At 30.6% G+C, this 27,313-nt stretch overlaps 1 protein-coding gene across 2 annotated transcripts in view; it reads right to left on the bottom strand.

The window, feature by feature from the left end:
• Positions 1-5,427: 5,427 nt before the first annotated feature.
• Positions 5,428-27,313, bottom strand: part of LOC129221537 (vacuole membrane protein 1-like) — a 45,420-nt gene continuing 23,534 nt past the window's right edge. For both annotated transcript variants that reach the window (XM_054856029.1, XM_054856030.1), the window contains exons 4-11: positions 25,358-25,437; positions 25,061-25,148; positions 23,619-23,670; positions 22,244-22,332; positions 17,823-17,903; positions 16,973-17,151; positions 12,817-12,919; positions 5,428-8,158 (exon numbers count right to left, since the gene is read on the bottom strand). In XM_054856029.1, coding sequence (XP_054712004.1) covers positions 8,006-8,158; positions 12,817-12,919; positions 16,973-17,151; positions 17,823-17,903; positions 22,244-22,332; positions 23,619-23,670; positions 25,061-25,148; positions 25,358-25,437 — 825 coding nt within the window. In that variant the 3' untranslated portion in view covers positions 5,428-8,005. The remainder of the gene's footprint in view (positions 8,159-12,816; positions 12,920-16,972; positions 17,152-17,822; positions 17,904-22,243; positions 22,333-23,618; positions 23,671-25,060; positions 25,149-25,357; positions 25,438-27,313) is intronic.

A 27,313-nucleotide genomic window follows, 5' to 3' on the forward strand; every position in this document is an offset into this window, starting at 1 on the left:
GCATGTTTGTCACTTGAAAGCGAGAATGTAGTTTTATGCAATACAAAGTGCTTAAACGGAATACAGGGTTATGTGGTCGATTGGCACTACTGCAAGATGGTAACCCGCACGTGATTACACAATTAGGGTTTATATGATCGTATAATTAGGCTTTTCTACAATTGCATACTGTTCTGTTCTTTGGAATTTCCACAGGTTCATACTGCTAATTCCCTTTTTGCACTAAGAATGCAATTCTACTGATTTGTGTGCTGATATGCTAGCAATGATTTCATTGAAAAAAGAAAAGCTGGACTTTCTCCTCTCTCTCTCTCTCGTTTTAAAATAAAAAAAGATTGACTGCCAAACCTTCTCCCTCCCTCCTTAACTTTTTGACTTCGGGAAAGCCTTGTTGAAAAAAGACCTTTGTTTATTTCAATGAATTTGAGACACTAAGACGATGTAAAATCTACTGTCTTACAATGACGCCTTCAGCCCGAAATCCCCACCAAACAGCAACTCTTAGTAGATTCATTGTCACCTGGTGAACCTCGTGTCGTTTAGCGTTGTCATCCCATACACGGCTGTGGAATGGCTACCACATCTGCCGTAACAGACGACAGGAGCACAACGCTTGCACAAACGAGCACTCATTTTGACACTAAAGTTGCATTCATCATTTAGACGAGCTGCTCAATCGTGCAACTTGCCATAGTGATTGGCATGAGTGACTGATAAACAGCAGGTTAGACAGATGTCACCAAAACATGGCCGCCTACCTATTGGGAAATGAACCATTCAATTTCTCAAGATTGTAACTTTTAACAATTTTACAAGAGGAGCTGCTGCTTGGGGCAAATGTCCCCTTTATCTGCTTTATCTAAATATGAGCCTACACATTCCATGTTTTTTTTAACGTGAAGAGATACTTATTTCTAAAAGTCAAAATTGTAAATTTGTCGAATCGCCAGACAAAAATTTCTGAATTTTTTTTTGGGGTATAAAGAAATCACAGTAACCCCTATTGGGGTGCCTTTGAGAAGTAAAAGGCAGGATTGGGGTTTTTACAGTCCCCCTATTTGGAGTAGTGTTGCGTCAGACGGGATTGGATTGCAGCTGAATGGAACCAGACCGACTTCAGCGATGAATCTAGATTCAATTTATGCAGTGATGACAATTGTGTATGAGTATGGAGGCCCCAGGGTGAAATTTCTAACTAATACCTTTGCTTTCAGTGTAGGTGTCCTTCTGCAGAAATGACTATCGCAATTTTTAGTTGGTTCTGAACTTAGTAGTGGAAACAAATATAATTGTTTTCAAAAACTAGCAAAGATGCGCCACTTGACGGTATATATGTGTTGTGCGTTTGTAAAGCAGTCTTGAAAATAAACTTTTCTTTTACTGTTGGTGTTTGTTTTTGAGTTTAAGGCTTGCATTTTCAACGCTATGACCGACTCAAAAACAATATGCATTTAAAAAATTACTTTATTCAATGAAACAAAACAGAATACAAATGAATAACAAATTTAATGAAAGAAGACTCCAGTAAAACTGAGCAGTACTTGATTTGCTTCCTTATGAAAAAAAAAACAAAAATGCTGAGCAGAATTTATCTCTGTTTTAATGTGCTAAAGTTAAAAGAGACATGACTAATAATATTCAAATAGTTTCTTCTTAAAACCTTTATAGATTTGCTGTAAAACTTTTTATATTAAGGGCAAAAGTACTTTTAGCAAATTTTGTGCAAAAATTTGTCAAGGTAAAACAAATTATTAACAAAATATGAATGCTACCTACTGAAGATTTATCTAGAAGCTAGAGGAATATTTGAATTATTTTCAGAAAAATGTAGAAAAATTCCTAAAACTGCAGTAAGATATAATTTGCAGGTATCAAAAACGAAATTTTTAGTGAAAATATCCAAAGTCAAGTGTTTATTAATAAATTGCATTTTACAAAAAGTGAACAGAAAACAACACTGAAAAATTTTTACCCTACACGAAACGGAATTCCATAAAGCCACTAAAAGAGCATGAATTTGTTTTACAATACATCAAACAGTATCATTAGCATTTCAAATTCAAAACAAAATGTTTTCTTAATTAGTATCATTAGTGCACAGATCATATTTTTGTTCCGTTTGACTCTAGGGGGTGCAAATAAAATGCAAATTTTTTAAATAATTGCATGCTACTACTTTTTAAGTCAAATATTTGATTTACAATCATGGAAAAGATTTTATTACACATAGAAATGTAGTTTAATTTTGAAAGAAGAGGAGAAAGCCCCCCCCCCCCCCCCCCCCAGGCATGGGACTAAGTTAAATACTTCAAATATTGCGCAGCCAATAACATCTGTAGATGTTAAAGACATTTTCATCTTTAGAAGTGATCAGAGTATGTTTATTTAAATCCGACTGATTGAAACCAAGATTTAAATAATCAAGTCATTTAAAGATTTTTTAAATTGACTTTAGTTTTAAAATGTATTGTTCTAAGCTATCTAGGCTCCTCTCAGCCTGTCTATGTGGGATTTTAGCTATGTGGGAATCTACATGATTCAATGTTTTAGAACAAGCTTGTATTTAGCCTTCATGCTAGAAGGTAAGAAGTTGGAGGAAAGTATATAACGATTTGGGCACATCACAGTAGCAAATTTTTAAATATGTTAGTTACTGCCTTGCATACACAAAGTTTCCTATAAATATATGTATATATATATTTTTTTTAGCTTTTAAAAATAGAATTTTTCAAAAACTTGATTTTTTAAATGATGCAAGTCTTCCTTGATCCTGCTAATACTTGCACGGGTCATAAACATTACCAAAAATGGGCTATTTCCTTTTAGTGTTGTTTGGGGGGCACCACATCCAAAACTTGGAATAGTTTTTACACTTCTGTCACCTTTTTTTTTTAGCACCAAAATAAAAAACAAAACCTATAGGGGTCGTCTACAAATGATGGAAAGGGGGAAGGAACGGGGGATGTGAAATTGAGAAAATGGGGAGGGAAGGGGGTAACAAAAGGGACACATTTTTTCAACAATATGCTTCTAAAAACACAGCATGACATGCGACTCCAGAGAGTAGTCATAATTCCCCTAAATTTGCAAAATTTAATAAAAAACTGAATCTTGGGAGACTTATTAATTGAAAAATTTGCCTCTGATTCCACATTTGTGTCTGAATATTGCACTTTGACTCCCTCAAAAATTAGAAGCGGGATCCACACTTGGCAACATATGAAAAGGGGAGGGGTAAGGAGAAGAGTGCCACTTTGTAACAATGTAGGAGGGGGGGGGGGTCAAGTTTTTTGGGGAAAAAAACGTTGACATCATTTTTGGACAGCCATATAGTTATAAAGTTACAGATTAACTTTCATCATGATAGAAAACAAAATCTAATCTGCCAAAGTAGTAAAATTACTAGCAAGAGTTATGATGTTATAGAAAGGCAAGTTTTGATAATAAGGCAATTCAAAATACATGCAATAATTGAATACACATGCTTTGATGTATCAAAGCATAATTGTAAAACAGTGAAGAAGCAAGAAGAGTTTTGTGATTAAAACAAGAGGCAAGTGACCAACTAATAGTGCCTAACAATTGTGTCCCTCAGAACAATCTTTTTAAAAAAATGAACTAGGTAAAAAAAAAAGAAAGAAAAGAAGTGTCCACATGCACAAAACCAAAAATTATTCTCAAGAAAACTGTACAAATGTAAAATACACGTGGCACTGATAATAGTTTAAAGAGAAATATAAGATTTTTTTCTCTTTGTGAAAAAAAAAAAAAAAAAAACTACCGATTAATTGCTAAAGGAAATTTCAGCAGTATGAAACGAGTAAATTGGAATCATACTGCAACACTTAACTGATTACATTGAAACATTTATAAAAGTAAATATCTTCTATTTATCCGTAATAATTAAACTTTCTAAATTATTTAGCACACTATCTAGAAAATAATATTGCATAGTAGCTGCTTTCACAGTAGAATTTTTATTCAGATCAGAAACAAAACTACTGTATTGATGCGTGTTAATTCTCTATTAATAAGTATGAAGATTTTTTAGCATTAAAACCTTAGTACATGTAACCTAAATGTTAACTTTTGTGCGTTAAAATGAAATGCCAAAGAATAGCCAACAAGTTTTATTTTCATCAACTTTGAACATTGTTTTAAAATAGAAGATGAAGTGGGGCATATTTTTTTATCAGTTTGAAGATCACTTTGGACATTTTTTCACCTGCAATATTTTGTTTGTATTTGCGACAATTATGTTTAATTTAAAAATGCAATTGGACAAGGTCACATACAATAAATTTATCGAAATAAATTTTAATTTATTTTCATGCTGCCATGGATTAACAAAAGACTTATGTGGATCAAGCACACATAAGAGAAAAAATACATAATCCAACTGTGGACTGCTTTACAATAGCCCAGTGTTTCTTAATTTCTTTGAAAAGTGGAGTCTTTCTTTAGCATCCAATTCTTTCCTCTACAACCTGAATTATCGTTAATTGTATAGTTTGCGTACAACATTCAAAAACGGCTTACTTGCAATGAAAATGAGTTCAAATAATACTGAGTGTCATCAAAAGTACTGCATAATTTCTTAAAAGACTCAAATGTCGCTTCAATGAAAATTATTTTATAGTACTTATAGTTGCAGGTCCTACATTGACATGTTTTTAATGCACGATTAACCTTGGTTTGGAGAATACAGATTAGAAGCATCAGGTAAACCTTCTTTTTGTTTTTTAAGTGACTAATTTGTATTGAAAAACACAAGTTTCATGGAACCCTCAAACAATCCCAGTGGTAGGTTAGGGTTCTGCAGAACACAAATCAAGATATGTTGCAGGGGTGACAGTTGACTCAAGTAAAATTTTCTGAGGAGTGCACTTTTTTTGGAGAATGAGGACTCCCGATGTTGCGAATAATAACATACTGTCAAACAAACTTACATAGTATTATAGCAGAGCACAAATTTTCGATTAAGATTCCATACATAATTTTCAGAGTCTTCTTTCTGAGAACAAGGGGAGGACATGTTTATCAACAAAAACTACTAAATTCATCGGTCAGTTTCATGGTCTTTGTGACTCTGAAACAAATGTATCAGGAAAAATATGATCCTACTTTTAAATTCTTAATAATTTCCAGGGAGTAATAAGAATACAGATTCAAATAAGTCAAAATGTTAATGTGACAGACATAAGTATGGCCACTAAGCAATTTCACTGGGAAAAAATAAAAAACCAAAATTCCGTCAAGATCCCAATTAAAATCTCTCTGGCATGTATGTAATTTTAATCGGAAATTAGTGTCTATTTATAGTTGTGAAGTTGCTGCAAATGATGTCATTTACAATAATGATTTATTTCAAATATGAAAAGTAAACAGAAAACAGTAAAAGAAAATGTACTGACAATTTTAAAATCATTCATAATAAATAAATTTTTATTTCTATTTAGCTTGTATTGATAAAAATGCATTATTTTGCATCAAGCATCACATTGGTAACACAAAATTACATGAAAATGAATTACTTCAAAACAATCGCTCCTACCTCAACCATCTAGTTAACCAATGGTAAACATCCATGCAAATATCAGGTTCAACAGCCAATCAAGTAAACGGTAGAACTGGTAGTCCACCATCTTTAAAATCGTGCTATTGCATGTAGCAGAAATGGTGACAAACCTTTCAAAGGGGGCTTTGCATTACAGATTCTCATTAAACAGGTTCTTAAGTTGAAAAAAAGTGGAGAAATCCACCGAACAGCAGAATTTCATTTGATAGAATATATAATATGAGAACATGTGGCTTGTTTAAGAAATTGGTGGTCTTATTTAAGAAATTTTCATGTGGAGAGGGGTAAAATAACAGATGGCCCATTAACTCTAGGAAAAAAAAAAAAAACAATTAATGCCATTGGCTGTTCTTTATTGCTCAAAAATCATATCAAAACAATGATAAAAGTAAAAAACTAGTTAACAGGAAAGCATTTTTACACCACTAAAACATTAATATATATCTATGTGATTTGTTTTGTATTTTTAACATTTTATCAAAAATTATTTACATAAACATTTTTAAAACTAAAACCACTCAGTGACTTTATTTGCATTTTAAGAATCCAGAAGCTTCAAAGAAAATAATGTAATATGAGGCACATAAATAATGAAGAAAACAATGCTGAATCTCGATTATTTATCTTTTAAAAAATAAAGTGAAAATATGTCCAAGTTAGATAAATAAGATAAATAAATACCTTTGTGCTGAACAGTAAAGTAAGACAAACAACGTTAGAAAAAGCACAAATTTGCCAACTTACTTTAATGTCCAAGTTGTTTTAAACAATCTTCATATCTTAAAACAGAAATAAATAGATTTAATACATCATAGCTATTTGGAATCAAGAATGGATATTAAACTATTAGCTGGAAAATCCTCTTCAACTCGACTTCATTTATATCAAACCAATTGCGCATTTTTATATTCAACCCTAACACTGACAGGGATACAACCTACCCAGGCCCCAGATCCCTAAAAATAAATTGCTACAGAGTGGGAACATACTCAAAAATGTTCCAAGTAAAACTTGCTCCCCCTCCCTCAAAACTTTGATATTTTATTCATTATTCATATTTTGGAACTTAAGAAACTAAATATCAATACTTTTTTTATTTTTGGTATCTCACTTGCCAACTTGATTACTTTCGACTTTGGTAAAAATAAAATAATATTCACATTGCAGTCGTCTTATAGCTCTGCTTTTTTAATATTCTACATTTCAATGCAACTATTAATGTTTATTAATTACTTAATATATTTATTTAGCAAATCATTTAACATTTTAATGAAGCTTCTAACATTTCTTTTTTTTTTTTTTTTTTTTTTTTTGTGTGTGAATTATTTTTATCAAACTTTTCACACTTTTTAAAGACATGTTTTTCAATTTGGAGGATTATTTTATATTTTAATTGCTTAATTTAATTATTTGAAGGTTTATTTTTAATTTTAATGCCTTGTCTAAAAATTCATTAAAAAAGACAAAATAAGATATGTCACTAGGCAAGTAGTTTATAAGTAACTTAGACCAAATATGGTGTAACTTTGATCAAAAATTGCATTGAAATTTCTCTGCATCTTTCGTGAATGAACAGCAACTGGAGCAGAATGATAATACATTCCAAGTAGCATTATTTGAAATCTCTAACTGAATCCTAAATCAAGGTCATTTTGAATGATGGTCATCAAATTACAACAAATTGGTAAAACGTTTTGCTTACCTGGATTCTGGGCTACGTCAATTGAAAAAAAAAGGAATTCTGGGGTATACCTGGAAAAGTTTCATATCTGCATTTTGAGCAATTTTTTGACAATTCTTTCAAAATAATTCAAATCCTTTTAAAATAAAATAAAAGCAACTCTTGATCAATTTTGTTTAACTAAATGTCAAAGTAATGAAAATACGGTTGCTTACTTTCATCATCACAACATTTCTTCATGACTAGAGTAAGCATAAACTTTTTTCAATTAGAAAGGCAAAAACAGTTTCAATTGTGCAGTTTTACTAAGAAGATATATATAAAAAAAATAATATTACTTACATTAATACACAAGAAAAAAACAATTTCCCAAAATGAAAATATTATCACAATAACCTTCTTCACCACCTTTTGATCCACAAAGTATGTAACAAAGGTAGATAATATATATGTATATTATATATATGTATATATATATTTATTTACAAATACTCAATATAAACCCCGGCACTCTAAACAGTCTATCGGAACGAGACACGTAAGATACTCTAATTAAGTAATATATCTGATGAGGATTGTTTCTTTCTCACAGCCTCATCTACTCACAAATGATGACGCACAGCGTTGCAAAATTAAAAAATTATAACTTAAATAAAAATATAGATAGGCATTGTACAATTCCATGCAGCATTTGACCTTGGTCTTCGCCTTGGGAATACAAATTGATAAGATTTTTATTTCTCTTCTCAGTCTGTGGCAACTTTGGCCATGGCACGATACTGCCTCTTCTGTAACCGCTTGTGATGGTTCTGAGCCATAGAGTTCACTATTGATAACACATAATAGAACACCATTAAGATGACGAACTTTTCAAAAATCCAGGCTATCCAGGCTCCTTCCTAAACATGAAAGTAATAAAAGAATATGTGTATAAACATATAATTCTGCACATTAGAATTAGTACTGTTGATAAAAAACTCTGATGTATTGCTCTTCACAAAAACTGAGCTACAGTTGACTCCCTCAAACCCACACAACTTATGATTAATAATTTTGGGGATTTCAGATTGCTCATTTGTTTACAGATCTTGTAATATGAGTGCAATATCACCAATACTACCAATAAATGAAAAATGATATTGTGATTTAAAGAAAAATAGGGGGGTTCTTAAAAACAAGTTCTTAAAATATTTCAATTCATGCATTTGCTTATTTTTAGTTTTTGAAAGTTCTTGCTCGTTTGGAATTCTACTGATAACTCATAATTAAATTTTCAGTGGTTGTTATGTGCAAAATTCCCAAGTTCTTAAAGAGATAAATCAGGAATTTTTTTTACAAAAATAAGCCGCAAAAATGCTAACAAGATAACCAGATCTAAAATTGAGATAAAAATAATACTGTTAAAGTATAAAATAAAAAGAGTTGATTTTTGGTAACAAAAATTGAAAATAACCTAAAACACAAAGTAGTTGAAATCTTTACAGGATGCAAAAGGATTGAAAAGTCAAACATGGTATGCAATGTTCGGCAAAGCATATGTTTATTGCTGGCATATTTCCAAAATGAAAGATTTTACTTTCAGGTGAGAGAAAAGAAAAAAAATAAAATATTAAACACACTGTCCTCAAAAGTTCATTAAAATCTGTCTTATTTTCAAAGTTAAAAAAAAAAATGTAAAGTTAAAAACATCAACAGAAGTCATTTTTAGTGAAACAATTGTTCTGCACATTAAAATTGATTTCCAATGCCATTAACTGTACATTCCTGTATCAGGGGGTAAAACTGTTTGGAGGATCAAAAATACTGACTTTACTGACCAAAATTTATAAAATACTGACCAATACTGACCTAATACTGATAAAAAAATTTAAAACTTAACAAACCTTGGCGTAACAAAAAATAGTATCAGACTTAGTGAAATAGATGCTAGATTTATTTGAAATGTGCAAAAACATAATGTAAAGCTTATTTCGTACAAATTTTGATTGAAAGTTTAATTTATAAATTTAGTGAATAGTGAAAAAACTTTTTTGAAACTAGGAAAATAAATTAAAAATTCTTGCAACTGGTTATTATTAAATGATTAAGAGCAGTATTTCATTCAATTTTTTTCTTTGAAAACTCATTGGAAAACAACAATTTCAAGAAATTTTCCCATGTCAGGAAACACAAAGTGAAAAAAAAAAATTGTACACTTAACCCTGTTAGCTTTTAGTTTAAAAAATATTTTAGTAAAGCCCAGAGCATATTTAGAAGATTGCTTTAATTACTAATCAGCAAATATTTTTGCATGTACATAGACTAAGTTCACTTATACTGCAAGAACTTATGAAAGTTATAAGACAGCAAGTAAAGATAAAAGTTTAAAACATAAATTTTTTCTCATCTTGAAATTTTACACAACTGTAGTTGTCCTGAATACCTTAATGCTTTGATATTATCTTCATATTACCTTACACTTTAGACAAAAATAGGAAAACTTTTCAAAGAGATTTTTTTAATGATGATAAAATGCAGAGTGTTATACAATGTAAATCATAATTAATGTTCGTATGAATTTAAAGATAAAACTTCCAGGCAATGCTCTTATGCAATGAAAACAGATCATAAAAAGTCTAGTAAATCTGCAAATAAATTGGAAAATACTAGTTGATATACACAGAGAGTATATAATGTGTTCTTGTGTGTATTTATCATACACACAATACATTTTAAAATATTGCGGAAGTGAGCAATGGGACCTTAGTGTAAAAAAAAAATACAGTAATTTTTCTATGATACTGGGCTTGACTTTTTTTCAGTATGTAAAGCAATTTATTTTACTATTTCCAAAGCATTACATATTACTCTTGCATTTATGTACTTAATTAAAGAGAAAGTATCAGGGGGTAAAACTGTTTGAAAGAGAAAAAATACTGACTTTAGAGACCAAAATTTACTAAACACTGAGTAAATACTAACAAAATGTTTTAAGTACTGACTGACTTACTTTAGAATAATAATCAGCAATATTATATGTTGTCAAATGAATGCTTATTTTATTTGTAATGTATGGCAACGCCTAATTTGTAATGTAAACCTAAAATTTTAAATCAAAGCTTTAAGTTTAGTTTACATAATTTCTGTATGGTGATGAGCAGAGATATAAAAACTTTTAAAAGCTAGGAGTCGGGAAATTTTTTTTAGATGCCAGATAGATTATTATTCAGTTTAAAGAAACATTAAGTGCAACACGGTTTCTGAAGAAAACCAATTGCTCGGGTATCTTTAGTTGTCCAGGCAGCCTGGCACCCAGAGTTAGTCGGATCCTGACCATAAAAATGATGAATTTTCACTGTAACCAGGAAAATACATTTAAAAAAAATTAAATAATCAAAATTTTACTAAATTATTGGGAAAAGTTTTTCATCATTAATCACGATACTTTTTCTTTTAACCACTGTAATTTTTTTTTTTTTTTAATTCAGAAATCAAGAACAAGAGACGGAAGGTGAAGTATCTATAAATTGTACATTCAGAGCGGTACTTTTTTAAATTTAATTAAAAAATGTATATATTTGTTAACGTGAAAATAATTGCACATGTTTCAAAAAGCTTTAAGCATGAACGTTGGAAAAAGAAGATGAAGAAGAGAGGTCGAGAGAGAAAGAAACTAAACAGCCTAAAAAGAAAGTCTGACAACTTTTTAGTAAAACCAACAACATCTCATGTTCAGAAGACTTTTAATTGCAAATAAGAAGCATTGGGTAGAAACTGAATTCCCTTGCATCACGGTAAATGTATTAATACAATGAAAGTTACAAGATATAGAAGCATAAAAGTATATTTCGTCTTTCTTGAGAATAGTACACAAAAAATGCTGTCACCCACTTGTTTCTTTGTTATGTTTGGGACAAAAATAAGGGAAAAAAAAATAAATTTGAAGAATCAATTTTTTGAGAAATCACCCCTTATTTACCATGTACTGCATGATTAATGGTTTTGCACACATTTAAAAATAAAATATACACACTATGATCTTATGCAGTGATAATTGATTATTTTAATACACGTAAGTACTACATGTGTAACATATGTTTTCTACTATAAACTTTAAAGAATAGTGGGAGAAAGAATGGTTTCTTAAAATTAACAAAACTAAATAAATAAAGCAATTTTTTTTGAAATTTATAAAAAATAAATAAATAAAATAAAGCAATTTTTCTGTAGTAACGATATTATGTTTTATTTTGTAGGTATTAGAAGCAATTTTAATTTGATAAATTTAAAATAAAATTCTTTTCCTAAAAATTTATTAATTTTTTGTCAACAGAACTCTTGATTATCCTTTTTAATCATTGCCAACACAAAAATGAATTTCATAGCAATTCAAACATTTATTGAGGGAATAAAGATACATACCAATCACCATTTGTTATAACAAAAAAAAAAAAAAAACACATGCCTCCTCCTTAAATATTTGCAACAAAAAATTACTTTTAGCATGGTTAATTTATTAAATAAAGAATTTAAATCAGCATTTATATTAAGGGCGTTTTCATTAAATGCCCTTTTCTTGCATTTTCATCTACATACTCAAAAAATTACTCAAAATCAATTTGGGGAATTTTAGAACATAGGTATTAAAGCGGCTCATACTGAAATATCAAAAATTCAGCTACATTTAGAATATTTCAGTGATTGGAGGAAAAAACCACCACAATAATCTCAAACACAAAATCAGACCCACTATACATTTATATCATGGATGCCACTTTTTAAAAAAATTGTAAAACTGAACTTTGTTTTTTTGACAATTTACAAACAAGTTCAAAATTGGCAGATTCAAATCTCGCGAAGGGAATTCTGCTTGCTTCTGTCCGATTTTCACTGCTCAAGGTTTTTACTATTTCCAATCCCAACATTATAGTGTATAAACAAGTGAGAAATGTTATGACCGTACTCAACTTTGACGAAATCTTACAGGCTTTCAGACAATTTATTATAGCTGGCTGAAAAATTTTAATTGAAATACCATACTTTTACTTTTATGTGATGCGAATGAAACTGTTTTACAGCAACATATTAGTACAGTTCCTGATCATTCCTGACTTTTCAGTATTTTTGCTGAATTCAATAGCTTTTGAAAGATCAAATAAATCTAGCGGAAAAACTGAGAAAAACTTCATTGCCACATCTGAGACAATAATTCAATTTTCTAAGTTTAAGTTCTAACTAAAGTTTTTGCTCTAGGCATTAGTATTCAAAATCTGCTACTGAATTTCACGTATTGAACTAAAATTATTTGTTGTTTAGAGAGAAAGAAAAAAAACTATTCACAGCTAGTCAGAATTAAAACACATGCTAACAATGCTGTACTGGATAACACAGTCATGCTGTTTAGTATTTTTCATTTAAATTGAATCAAATCTTTGATAATGTAATAAATTTGACTCAGTCAAATATACTGATTGCAGCACTGAATAGCTTAATTTTAACAGCATAAGCAATTTTATTCCAGTAGAATTTCAAAGGTGAACTCATTTCAAAAAATTTGTAAATATCTAACAATACTTACAGAAGCCCCTGGCGTCCCATGTTTCCGATGTAATTTTTCTTTTTGTTTTGCCAAGAATTCTTCCAAGGGTGCATGAAGAAATCTTCCGACATAAGGTATGTATCTATTAATCAAAATTGAAATAAATGTTTAAAATATAGCAAGTAATAGCTTAATAACTAAACACTACGCATATTACAGGGATGAAAACAGCCGAAGTCAAAAAAGAGGAAAAATTGCATGACTTAAAATTTGAATGAATAAATATATATATATATACAGTGGCTACCAAAAGTGTTCGTACACCTACGACTTTCAATGAAATAGGACCCCATCTATTGGTTAAAATTAATATTTCGGAATAGGTATTTAATTACAAGATCTATGATTAATTTTCAACAAAACAACATGATTTTTTTTAAATATTAAAACTTAATTTTTTAAAAATCGAAAACCAAAAACTGCCGGAAATTTTTTTTTACAAAACTCTTTGTACACTTTAAAAAATGCCTATATATTATAGAATAATCTAACTTTTTATTGAGTTATTATTTAGTATAATATCATGCAATTGCTACAAATAAGGATAATAGAACTTCATTAGGCGGTCAACTTGTTTTACTAGATAAAGCGCCAATTGAATGGTGCACGTTCAAAGAACGAAGCGTTAGCCTTTCTACGATGGAAGCCGAGTTTATTGCCATGACCGAATGTGCAAAAGAGCTCATGTGGTTTGATCGTATAATTGACGAATGCATCAAAATACAAATTGTTAACACTTGTAAAATTAAAAATTTGTTTTGTATGTGGATAATCAGGCTACGTTAGATTTCGTTAAATCGCTTATGGAAAATCATCGTAGTAAACACATTGATGTTAAATTGTTTTTCATTCGAGATTCAGTTGACAAAAATATTTTTAACGTGAGATATGTCAAAAGCAAAGATAATATGTCGGACATATTCACGAAACCTCTCACCCGATTAGAAATTCAAAAGATTTATAGAAATTTTTCTGTACAAGTATAATATAATTTAGAAACATTTTTAGAAAATTTTTGAAATTGAATAGTGTACTTTAAATTTTTCTTCTTTGTATCATGTTTTATGAAATGTTTTTGCAAGTTCTAACAATTTAATTGTCCACTTGAATGTTTCAATGACTTTTTCTCCCTATCAACCGGGTTGCGAACAGCTTTTTGTTACGTCTCGTTAAAAGTGAAAATGTAATTGTCAGAGTCTTCCCGGAAGTTAGTATAGAGGAACTTTATTGTTGCATGAGGGTCTGTCACGGGTGTATTTGTTTTTCATTTTGTGAGACCCTATTTTTGGATATTGGAAACACCACTAGTTCCCGTTAGAATTTGTAACTCTCCTTCATTGAATAAATAATGGTGCAAAAATGTTATTTATTAAAAAAATTTTTGAATTAGTAAAAATGAAATTTTAATCAGTTAAAATTATCAGTTTTTAAGCATAGAAGAGGGGCATTTTTCTAGTGAAGTTCTTTTAGTGATCTTTTTGTAAATGAAATGATTTAGTGAGAAATGGATAGTTAGTAAAAGAGCTTATTTACATTTCATCGTAAATATTTTTCAACATTTGCTTATACTATTCTATTTTCAAGACCGTGATATATTATATGCTGATTCGAACAGTTACTGTGGGTTTTCGTTTAATATTTTAAGATTAATTTACTGTCACTGTTATAAATAAAACCGGGAAAATGATTGAAAAATTATGACCTTAAAGACTTTGATGAAGGATTTTTTCTCCAACTTTTAGTGAAAATACGTAGAAACGTACTGAGCATTACTGTCGTGAGAGTATGAAAAAAAAAGAACTTTCCAAGAAGATTGTTCTTTGAATTTTTTTTTAAGCAAACTGTATTGCATGTTGTGTTTTTCTCAAACTTTGAGATTCTGGGTTTATATTAGGAGTTCGTAATATAGAGTCAGGGTTTGTGTTTTAAAAATTGCTCATTGTTTTTCTCATATAGTTAATTAATATATGGATTTCATTATTGATGTATTAGTTATCTCGTGTATGAATCGCACAAAGAGAGATGTATGTAATGATTACGTTTTTAGTATATTTTTATCATTTACAGAATGTTTTAACTATTTACATTGTTTAATAAATGTCATTCACGTTTGAAATAGTTTGTTAGTCTTGTTTCAGAACTCACTCTGCAAGTATTGAAGGAAATATTGGGGAGATATTACATTATAAATTCTCCACAATATTTATTCAGTTACTGAATATACGATGCCTTGCCTTCATTCTTTGAGTTGAACCGAACCATTGCTTCGGTCACTCATCTGGTCTGTGCTAATTCTATATTACCTACCAGTTTGTTTGGCACTCTAGGCTTCCTTGAGAGGTTTTCCACCTCCAGCTCATTCACTTCCTATGCCGGGCTGATGAGCGCTAATAAGCACAAAACTGCAGTCCTCGGCTGGAATTGACTGAGCTGGCGGTGTATTTCATGTACTGAATTGAATATTTAAAACTTTATCATTGCGAAGCACTTTTGTCATGCATTGAGCTATACCATTTGCACGCCCTCCTAACCCCTCCGGGAAAGTTTTGAATTTGATAAATATTTGTATTTATTATAATATTTGCAAATGTTTTTTTGTTTTTTGATCCTTTGCAACTCCCCCCCCCCCCCAAGAATATATTGATATTTCAAGAGTGATACACCGCGGTATTAAAATTCTGATATTGCCCAGTCCTAACATCTTAATATATAAAAATCTTCTGTGCGGACGTTTGTCACCATAAGGCTTTTAAACGGCTGGACTGATTTTGATCTAATTTTTTGTGTGTAATTAAGGTGTGGCAAGCATGGTTTCGAAGCGCAATGGATCGAATCGGAAACGTTTTTGTTAATTGATTAATTTAAACATTGAATGGTTAAATCTCCCAAATGATTAATATTTATTTTAATCTGTTGTTGAGCGAGAATTGAAATAAATATTTAACCTGTTGCCAAAGGACAATAAGAAAGCCAGCTCTGCTTTTTGTAATGAAATTTCTTACTGTGATATATGTTAATTGAGAATAGATAATACGTAGAATGAGAGAGTGAAGCCTTCATTTCTTGAAAGCAATGATTTTATGTTCCGTGGTATATTTTAAACTTAAGTACTGGTAGAAATCGGGTAAATGTGTCTTCTTTCGTCGTAGTTGAATCATGTGGTCGAATCGGTGCTTTAGGTTTACCTAACCAAATAAATGATCAGAAAGTACTGTACATAGCAACAGTTGTTTCTCGGCTCAAATCCATCTGAGTTTCAGCACCAATGGTAAGAGCACTTTAAGGATTATCAAACTAATCAGTACATAAGATAAATAAATACCTTTGTGCTGAACAGTAAAGTAAGACAAAACAACGTTAGAAGAAGCACAAATTTGCAAATTACAGCAGAGACGTGTTTCGGCGTTACAGGGAACGCCTTTTACAATGCAAAAAATAATGAGCTTATGGATATGACTGAAGCAACAAACCATACAATCTATGAAGATCTTTCAAGTACGCAAGAAAAAATGGTTTTTTAAACAACGCCTCAGTGGGCATTAGATAAATCAAGTTGTAATAAATACATGCATTCTGAAAAACATTTTCTTTTTACATATTTTTTCAACAAAACGGTTCAAACACTTGATAGTTTATTGAAATACTTTAGCTTTTAGATTTACAAAGTTTGAACAGAACGACGTCTGTCGGGTCCTCTAGTATATGTATATAAACGATTGGTTATCTTTTCCTTGCATTGGACCCCAAAATTGGTTTTTAAAAACTTCCTAATACGACTTCGGAATCAAAAGAACAACTTGCAGCTGCCTCATTTAATCATGAAATCTCAAAACTTTTAACAGGCTGTAAAGCCTAAACCATTTGAGATTCACCATAAATGTTTTTTACACTTTCTTAAATACACAAAAAAAGTAACCACGCCAAGTTTCAATAAAATTTGAGACAGTGGGTGCCAAGCCACATTTTTTGATTGACTTTTGTATTTTTCTAAAATAAATTAAAAAATAAAAATATTATTGAAATGATGAATAAAATAAGCAGATATAAGGTAGCATATAGTAAAATACCCCCCAATATTGAAAATTAATTGGAAAACCTGCTATAGACATCCTTAAAAAAAGCACCTAAAACTTACTTCATTTTATTGACCATGTCATGGACTAATCTCTCATTGAATGCAACAATAACAAAAAGTTTCTGGATGTGCATTTTTATGATGGCCTTTCCAATAAGAGTGGCACCGAAGAACGTCCAAAATGGAACCAAGAAATGCCCGCAGGTAATGCCAGCAAGATCAAACAAAGGGTTTGGAATCTAAAACATTCAATATACAATACTTTTTCAAAAAATTACTTAGAAAAACAAAACAGTTTACATGTTTTTGGTATTCTTATATTTTAAGTAAATAAAGTTTTAACATAATTTTTCATAAAATCATCTCAAATTTAAAGTCAAAAACAAACAAGAACCATTCGAAAAAACCACTCACATACACAAAAATACATTTGGTAAATATTTAGCATTTAATTACTGAAATGAGACAAATAAATTTATTTACTCATTCTGGTAAAACAATCAAGAACCTTTGCTATTTTACTGACACTTGCTAAATATATAAACTCAAGTGTCAATCCAGGTTTTAGAATCTAACCAGGAAAATTTAGTTTTTCTTTCAGTGTTCTATTAATTATTAGGCAAATGTGCTAAGTATAAAAATTAAGATACAGCTGCTTCAGTAAAAAAAGTTAATGAAGAAGCTGCTCTTACAATACGAAATTTTGAGAAATGTTTTTACTACTTGGCATATAATGAAAGGGTCACAATGCAAATCCAATTGTCGTTGTCCAAATGTGGAAACTTAAAACAAATTTTGAATTAAAACTTTAAATACCTCTAATTGAAATGTTAGACTGAAGTTGAGAGTAGAGGTTATCTACTCAATTTTATGCAAAGAACACAAATAACTATAACTTTGTAATACTTACGGATGCACAAGCTAGGATTCCGAAAAATCCAACACGTTCTACGAGCTTCTCTACAGTTAACTTTGCTCGGTCTAGAACTGACTGAAAGAGAAGCAAAATAAAAAAAATTTAAGATACTAGATTGCTTTACACTGCACTTTAAAATAAATTCAGAAAGTGTTAGACAAAATATATTGAAAGAATTTTGCACGGCCAGATATTAAGAGAATTAAAACAAAAAAGATAGACATAGGAACACAAAACCTGCAAAACTTTGGTTGTGTCATGTTCCTTAAATTTTATTAGATAATTCCTTGGTAGTTTTTGGCACTGAATAAAGAAAAAACCTTTACTTTTATCCGTCACCCAAGGATTTCTCACAAAATACAAAAAAAAAAAAAAAAAAAAAAAAGAGAGAGAGAGAGAAAATGAGGGATTGAAAGAATAACAATGGAGAGAATCCTAGATGTTTTTATCCTATATTTCATTTATTATTTATTTGCTTTTCTTATGAAGTATTATTCCTAGAAAAGTAATCAACTTGAAAAAATAGGTGGGCTGCACTCAGTCCTTAGTTTTTAATTAAAATCCCCCAAAACAAAGGCTTTCTTATTTCAATCTGTACAAACTTTCTTTCCCTGCCCACCCTTGAAAAACCTATGTATGTAAAACTTTTACAACTTTATTTCTTGTAACAAAACTTCCTCAGATATTTCACATTTGCTTTTGCCTTTATTTTACCCACGGAACATTTTGAAAGGGTTTGTACAGATTTGAGATGAAGAAACCCAAGGAATCCAAAAAATATCCGTCTATAGCAAAGCAATTATATAAGCAGCATGTGCAATTTTACTTTGTATTTTACACACTTTGCACAAGGTTAAATCACCCTTTACCATTCTTAAAACATGTATGTCAAATCATTCTACTTCCAGTATTTCAATAAATACTTACTTTGGAGATAAATCAAAAAACTTTTAATACATTTTATGCAAACAATGATACTATAGCACAGTAACAAAAATATTGCACATAGAGACGTACTGAGTACTCGGTAACTACTCGGTACTCGGCCAATTAGCCGAGTACTCGGTACTCGGCCAAATTCTGATCAGATACTCGGCCAATACCAAGTAGTTGCAAAAAATTGAATATTGTCCAAGACAGATACTAAAATTTATGAAAAAGAGCAAGCATTATATTCTGCAATCATTTACAATTAAAATTTATAAGTCAAATTTAAATTTTGAGAATAATGAAGTTTGTAATGTTTTAATGGAATAAATCTTTATTTTAATGTCCCCAAAGTTAATAAAACTTATTGATGAAAATTAAGATAGTAAATTTTCTAGAGACTAATAATCTATTGACTAGTTTTCAGTACGGTTTCAGGAAAGGTAAATCCTGTGCAACTAATTTATTACATTTCTATGAAAAAGTTACCATGGCTTTGGACAATAAGAAGCCTGTAGATGCTATTTACATTGATTTTCATAAAGCTTTCGATAAGGTACCGCATGTTGCTCTACTTAGCAAATTAGCTGATATAGGAATAGGAGGGAAAACTTTCATTTGGGTAAAAAATTGGCTGACTGGAAGGAAACAAAGAGTAGTTGTAAGGGGAAATTATTCTAATTGGAGTGAGGTCTTAAGCGGGGTTCCTCAAGGATCAGTGTTAGGGCCTGTTTTGTTCATTGTCTTTATGAACGATATTCACAAAAATATTTCTGGGAACATGAATTGTTTTGCTGATGATGTCAAAGTTATGGGGACTGTAGAAAATGAAGAACAAGCAAATCAGCTGCAAGAGGATCTAGATCATATTACGGAGTGGGCTGATAAATGGGGTATGGCTGTTAATGTTGGGAAATGTCAAGTGCTACATTTAGGGCATGGAAATAAGTGTACAAGTTATTATTTGCAAGGTTCAGTCATTAGTCAGGCAGACAAAGTTACTGATCTGGGGGTCCTAATAAGTCAGGATTTAAAGTTTAGCCAACAGTGCAGCATTGCTAGCAACAAAGCCAATAAGATGCTTGGGTTTATCAATAGATCTATTTCAAATAAATCTAAAGAAGTTCTTCTGCCCTTATATAGAAGTTTGGTAAGACCCCATTTGGAGTATGCTGTTCAGTTTTGGTCTCCTTATCTTAAGAAAGACAATAATGTATTGGAAAGGGTTCAAAGGCGGGCTACAAGGCTAATAAGTGGATTTTCCCACTTAGATTATGATTCCAGGCTTAGAAGGCTAAAAATGTACAGTCTTGAGCAAAGAAGAGACCGAGGGGACATGATTCAGCTGTTTAAATTTATTAAAACGAAAGATGTTCCGGGTTAAAGTTTAGCACTGAAAACAGGACAAGGGGTCATTGTTTTAAGCTATTTAAATCTCAGGCTAACATGGATATTAGGAAAAATTATTATTTTAGCAGGGTAGTGGAACCTTGGAACAGCTTACCGGAAGAGGTGGTAATGAGCAAAGGAGTAGACAGTTTTAAGAGGGCCATTGATCTTCACTGGGGATAGTAAATTGACTAGGATCAGTCTAGCTGGGCCCAGAGCCTGTTGCTGGTCGTCACTTTTGTATTTGTATTTGTATTATTCACTAAAAATTACGCAAAAAATGTAAGCATAGAAAATATGGAATTTTTATATTAAAAATGGATTTTTGCTACAAACAAAAATTAGTTATAAAAAATGTAAAAATACCTTTGCTTAAAAAATAAAACAACCTTAAAAGTACAGTGCAGGAACTCTGCAGACACGTGTTTTGGCATTACAAGGAATTCCTTTTTCAATGCAAAAAATGGGGGCTCGTAGATTTAAAGGCATCCAACAAAAGTCGTATTTTTTTGTTGAATGTCTTTAGATTCTTTAGCTCACATGTTATGCACTGAAAAAGACGTTCCTTGTAACGGGGGGGGGGGGGGGGGGGGGCAGAAACACGTGGTCTGGAGTGTTCCTGCACATTTGCTTTATCTGCTTTTAAAAATTATTTATGTTTGGCAGATTAGAACTATAATTGATTGGTATACAGTGAAACCCCTCCTAACGGACACCCCTCTTATGCGGACAATTTTTAATTCCCCAGTTCCAATGCAAATAACATTATTAAACCCCTGACCTGCGTACACCTCTATATTGCAGAAAAAAAATTTGTCCTGTTAGTGTCTGCATTAGAGGGATTTTACTGTAATTTGTTTTAATTCCAACTTGATTAATCATACCTTTTATTTATTTATTTTTAATTTAAAAAATTATTTTTTTGTAAAATTTTTGACACAAACAAAATTGTATATATATGATGCGTAATTAAATTTCAGCAGGAATTTAGTTTTAAAAACTATTATATGGGCAAGGAGGTTTATACTACTATTCCAATAAGTTCAAAATTCATCACATGTGTGTCGGTGGTTCTTCTTAAAACATAATTGGTACTTGGAACTCGGCCGAGTACTCGGTAACTCGGTACTCGGCCGAGTAATAAAAGGCCGAGTACGCGGTACTCGGCTACTCGGCCAAAGTGCTACTCGGTACGTCTCTAATTGCACATGTACAATGTATTGCTTAAATGTTTAATACGAATTGAAATATAAAAGACATAGACAATGTGAATAAGTGAGAAATGATCATATTTCAGTGCCTCCAAATATTAAGTATTAATCTGTAAATAAATATTGTTAGGGAAAGGGAGATCTTAGCAATACACACACTTATGTTTTTGGTGTATGTGAATAGTTGCACTTTTTTTTTTTTTTTTGCAATTCATTTCCAAATGGGGTCTTTTATCTTTTTAAAAGATCACTTAATTGCTACCCTTTTTTCATTTATTTCAGCTTTGATCTAAAAAGGTACATACACACTTATTGATTATTTACATGGATAGGATCTCAACTAGATTTTAGAGAAAATAAATTCAAGACCCATAGATAAATTTTCATTTTTTTTAAGGTAAATTAAATTGAGTACTTTTTTTTTAGAGAGATCTGCTTATCTAAATGAGATTCATTCATATACTAAACCATTTTAGCATCTATCAGAAGTTTTGTGTATAGTAAGAAATAAAACAGCAAAAGAATTTTAAAAAATTTTGAAATTTTTCAATTTGGAAAAATTATTCTAAGGAAAATAATAATGAAAAAAATTAACAACGAAAGATGATCATGAAAAAAATAGAGACATAGATCTACTTATAAACAATAGACGAGAGCATGTTGACTTTCCTTAACCCTTCACAATAAGTGTTGAATTGTTACATTAAATGCCAATGTAGCCAAAGGATGGCATTAAGTTATACATAATTTTTTTAAGACTAATACACACTGTGATCCAACCATTAAAAATATTATTAGACAGGAATACTTCCTAAAATGATACATTACCTAGTCAAATCAAAGCCAAAATTAACATTTCAAAGGAAATTTTATAGCAAAAGAAATTACTTGTTCTTCAGGGGCCTTCTTCTTAGCTTGAAGAAGTTCTTCTAACTCTGTTAGCTCTTCATCATCGTATTCTTGACCCGAAAGACGAGCTAGAAAGAAAGATAAAATAATTAGCACGTTACTATTGGCAACACAAACTTTAGTAACAAATTCAGGAGGGGCATTTCAATGTAAGAAAAAATCTACAATTATTTGTATTTTCAGAACATAATCAATTCTTTTGTCTCCGTAACGAATTCACCATTGATACTATAAACACACAGCTTAATAAGCACATCTTCTTACAGTCAAAAACAAAAAAGCTTTTTTCTTATTTTCAAATATTTTCCAGCATGGAAAAAAACTGGACAACCCTACTGCCTACTACAGCTTAAAAAATATTTTTGATAAGAAATAAATATCTTTGTGCGGAAATGTACTTGGTAATTAAAAACCTTAAGATAAACAAAATTAGCAGCTTACTGCTTTCAGGTTACAAGGAACTAATTTTCATGTCAATTATGTTTAACAGAATTAGTTATTTTTGTAACAGAAGGGAAAAAGGATGGGTGGGAAACTAGAACATAACTCGCGATTATGGCGAGATGCGCATGTGCAAAATGAATGTATCTGCACAGCACCAAATACTATTTTCTTACAGCAGCGAACGTATCTGCGTCCGTCTATATTATCCAGCTATGATTATTACGTTTTACATTAGCAATATTAATTTTAAACAAATTAGAAGAAAAGAAGGAGAACTTTAACGATTATCACGAGATGCGCGTGCCCACAGCGAATGTATCCGCACAGCAGCGAATGTATCCACCTTACCCGCTTACGTATATACTATCCATCTATAACTTTTACAAATTAATTAGATAATATCAGTTTAAAACAAATTAGAAGTAAGAATTTGAACGATTATTGTGTGCCTGCAGCGAATGTATCCGCACAGCAGCAAATACATTCACCAAACACGCGGGTGTATATACTGTCTGGTAATAATTTTTACAATCTAAATAAATGATATCAATATCAATTTAAAACAAATTTGAAATAAAAGAGTATGAACTTTTACGATTATCGGACGACATGCAAATCCGCAAGCGACGTATCTGCACGTTAGCGGATGTATCCACGCACGGCGTGCACGCATCTACATTATCTAGCTCTGCTTGCTGCATACAGGTGTTTCAAGGTTTCAGAGAACCTCTAACTTTAAATATTTTCAACTGACAAAGGAATTCTGCATAATGAATAACCTAAACACTGCTGTTGGTGGATTTTATTTGTGTTTGGTCTAATCACCCAACAACGGTAGATTCTAAAAACTAAATCACAAAATTAAATATCAATACATAAATGCTGATAGCAGTAAAAACTTTTTTAATACCTGCTTTTGCCATGAAATATGGAGGAAGCTCACCCAGTGCTGTCCCCATACCCTGGGAAATAAGAAAATTATCTTCTAAGAAAATTTGCAATTCAACATTTTACAACATATTATTCTTCAATTTCTACATAATGTTCATAAAATATTCAGTCCAAAAATATTTTCAAAGTACACCAATTTAAATATAATTATTTAACATGCAACTTTGCAAATAAATCATGCAATCAGAAAATAAAAATTTTCAGAAGACAGTTTGCAAAATATATTCACAGAAAACTCCACTGTATGTATAATAGGCAGCGAAATCAAATTTATTAGCAAATAAATAATATACAGTAGGCTCTGTTTAACGAAGCTCTATTTAACGATTTTCTCTATTAAAAGACAGCCTTTCATGGTCCCGGATGTTCCACTGTAGTTTTAAAAGCATTCTATTGAGGACGTATTCTACTTTAGGGACGATTTTTTGTGGTCCCTTGATAGTCGTTAAACAAAGAGTCAACTGTATATAAGCGTCATATGAGGAAAATTACAGCTGTAAAACAACTTTTCAAGTTGACAATAGGTTTTATACAGATTTTTCTTTTAATTTAATGCAAAATTGTGTGGCATTGATCCTTAGAAGTTCTTTAGGAAGACAGTGTAAAAATATTTATGACCCCTTTGATACAATATTTGATTTATACATTGTGGAATTCATCATCAGTTGATAATAATTTTACTTGATTTAATAAATGGAACACAAGTCTTACTTTTTGACAAAAGTGCTGCCTCCTTTAAATTTGAACATGATTTCCAAGTTCAGAAATGTAATGTAATTACACAAATTACATAAAGCTACCAGGTTGCATACAGATTGTTTCATCAATTTTCTAGAACATTAGTATTTATACAGAAAAATTAGTTAGAACTAATACAATGTTTACAAACACCGAGTTTTTGGGGTTATTTTGTACTTACATACGTTAAAATTAAAAGCTCTTTAAACAAGAAATGGAACAACAATCTTATCACTTACGATTTCAAAATTCGAAAGAAATAATACTCATTATGAAGAGAATGAAATCCAACTATCAGACATCTTATTTGATACTCAATAAAAAGAATAATCACAAAACTATGATTTAAGTATAAAACTAGGTTCCCTAAATCCATTCTGTCAAATAACAAAGTTCAAGCACACCTTTGAAAAACATTGGGAACTGTAAAATGCATCATTAACAATAACATTAGTTTTTTTATTTTCTTTAAAAAATACCCTCAGGCATTACACTTTTTTTTCTAGTTATAACGACATTTAGCAATTAGAAAAAATTATGTTCAATCTTTGAAAATGTTTCAAACACTAATGAGAAAAACGACATTACAGAATAAAAAGAAGATTCCAGGGTCCCTATACTTCATAAAAATATAGAAACAAGTCGAAACAAAATAATGCTTACCCACATAAAAGCTTCTAGCCTTACTTTGCTCATAATTTTTAGAATAGTTATAACAGTATTGCTATTATCACCTTCCGGACAAATAATTCTGGAAAAAAAAAGTCCAGTAAGAATTTCAATTGCTAATTTAATTAGGAAACAATCATTTGTTTTTAATAGTCTTTCGGAACAAAAATATAAAACAAGATAAGTTTCAATTAAAATTTGGGAACACACAATAAAATAACACATTTTGCACACATTTAGAATACACATACAAATGTAATAGAGAAACGTAGAAGCAGCACAAGAACTTACTCATCAGGATAGGGAGGGGTTGGAAAATCCAAACTATTGCACTCATACGCTGCTAAAGTAACTGCTGCTATGTGTGGACCCTAAATTAATTTGTAAAAAATTCTTAAGCAAAACAAATTTACTCTTTGAAAAAAAAATTTTTTTGTAAAAATATTTTTCACCCATAATCAACAATTGTGGCAGTGAGAAGCAAAGGGATGGAAGTGGATTTCTTAAATTTTGAGTTAAATGTGTGCTAAGTTCAAACTTTAGGTAGACTTTTTTTTCTAAATTATGCTGTTCAGCAGCACCTAATGGGGCTACTAAAACCATGTCTTGCCACAAAATAGATATGAGTTCTATCAGCCACTTGTACTAGTTATTGCCAAGAAAAAAATTTTTGGCGCTTTCACACATTCCTTTGCTTCTCGGTGCTTCAATTCAAAATAGAAAATGCACTACAATTAATAAAAAAATATCTCACTTTAAATTACGATTGATTACATTCGCTTGATACAAATAAATAACTTAGATACGAACAAATAAGCGAAGAAATAAAGTAAACTGCAGTTGAACTAAAAAGCAATAGTAACAATCTTCTAATTTGTGTAATGCTTGTGACAATGCATGATTAAAAGAATAATACAAATATTTTACTATAGTTATTTTGAAAGCATGTATCAAGTGTCCCTATTAGAGAATAGTCAATATTATGAGTCAGCGAAGTTAAAAATACTGAATGAAAAAATTACTTTTAATACTTCATAAAATTATAGTTTCGAGATTAAGACAAAAACCTTCTCCTTCAAATAATGATTTCAAAGCAATTTCGCTAACTACAATAAACAAGTTCACAAAATACAGTGAAGCACTGTTTATACATTTTTGAAGGAGAACTGCATGAAAAAGGTTCGTAAGTGAAAAATGTATAATAGGTATAAGTTAATGTGTATTACTCTACAGCACTGAACAATTTAATAAATGTTTAACTGATAAGAATGTATAAAAGAGAAACAAATAAATAGTGTTTCACTGTATTTCATTTTAAAAATATTTTATGAAAGATGCTACTTTTAAAATATTTTACTTTTTCAAACAAACATTTAATTATATGTACCAAAAGGAAATCACTAGTTTAATTGAATGCCTGAATCTCTTACTTAAACTTGCAATCCCTCACTTTCAGGGCTGGAAAATATCATAATATTTTCGAAAATATCCGATAGTTAGATATGTATAGGATATTTTCAATCAGCGCGAACTTAAATCTTCAAAACAGTAAATGCATCTTCAAAACACTCTTTATTTTCTTATATTGTTGTTACAATATGTAGACTTAAAATTAAGGTTTCTTTTATTATTTATATCTAACACTTCATTTGACATTTTAATCAATTCCAATGCAATTAATTTAGCATTAGCTGTTTTACTCATTTTTTCTTCTGTTAGCTAGTTTCACAGTTATAATATGATTGAGAAATAAAAAATATGTATTAGTTGGTGCACAGTCATAGGACATTTTCTTTTTTTCTGACCAACATTTAATATTAAATTAAGCACTTTTAATCGGAATTAAAATGTGAATTGCCAAATTCTGTTCCGATAGTTGAGAAAAAAACTTAAATGGAAATCGCTTAGATCACAGATAATGCAATAACTGTCTCAATTTACATTTTTACAATTTATCTCAATTTTTTGGATGAAATTGAAGAAACTATAACCGTTTATAATTCCTCAATGTGAAGCACGCTGGACATTTATCTCTAAAAACATTATGATGATGCATAAATCATGCCATCAAACATATTGTGAAGCAAACGAAATGTTGACTGTAAAAAACCCCTTTCCTATAATGACACAAATACACTGTCAGGCAGCCCAAAAATATCTTAGTTCCATTTTATAAGAGCCATTTTATATAGTGCTTCGGGTCAATGTCATTTACTGTTGTTCGATCCCCGAATATAATAGGTTAAT

The sequence above is a fragment of the Uloborus diversus genome, chromosome 4 (assembly GCF_026930045.1).
Source record: "Uloborus diversus isolate 005 chromosome 4, Udiv.v.3.1, whole genome shotgun sequence".
Classification (NCBI taxonomy): domain Eukaryota; kingdom Metazoa; phylum Arthropoda; class Arachnida; order Araneae; family Uloboridae; genus Uloborus; species Uloborus diversus.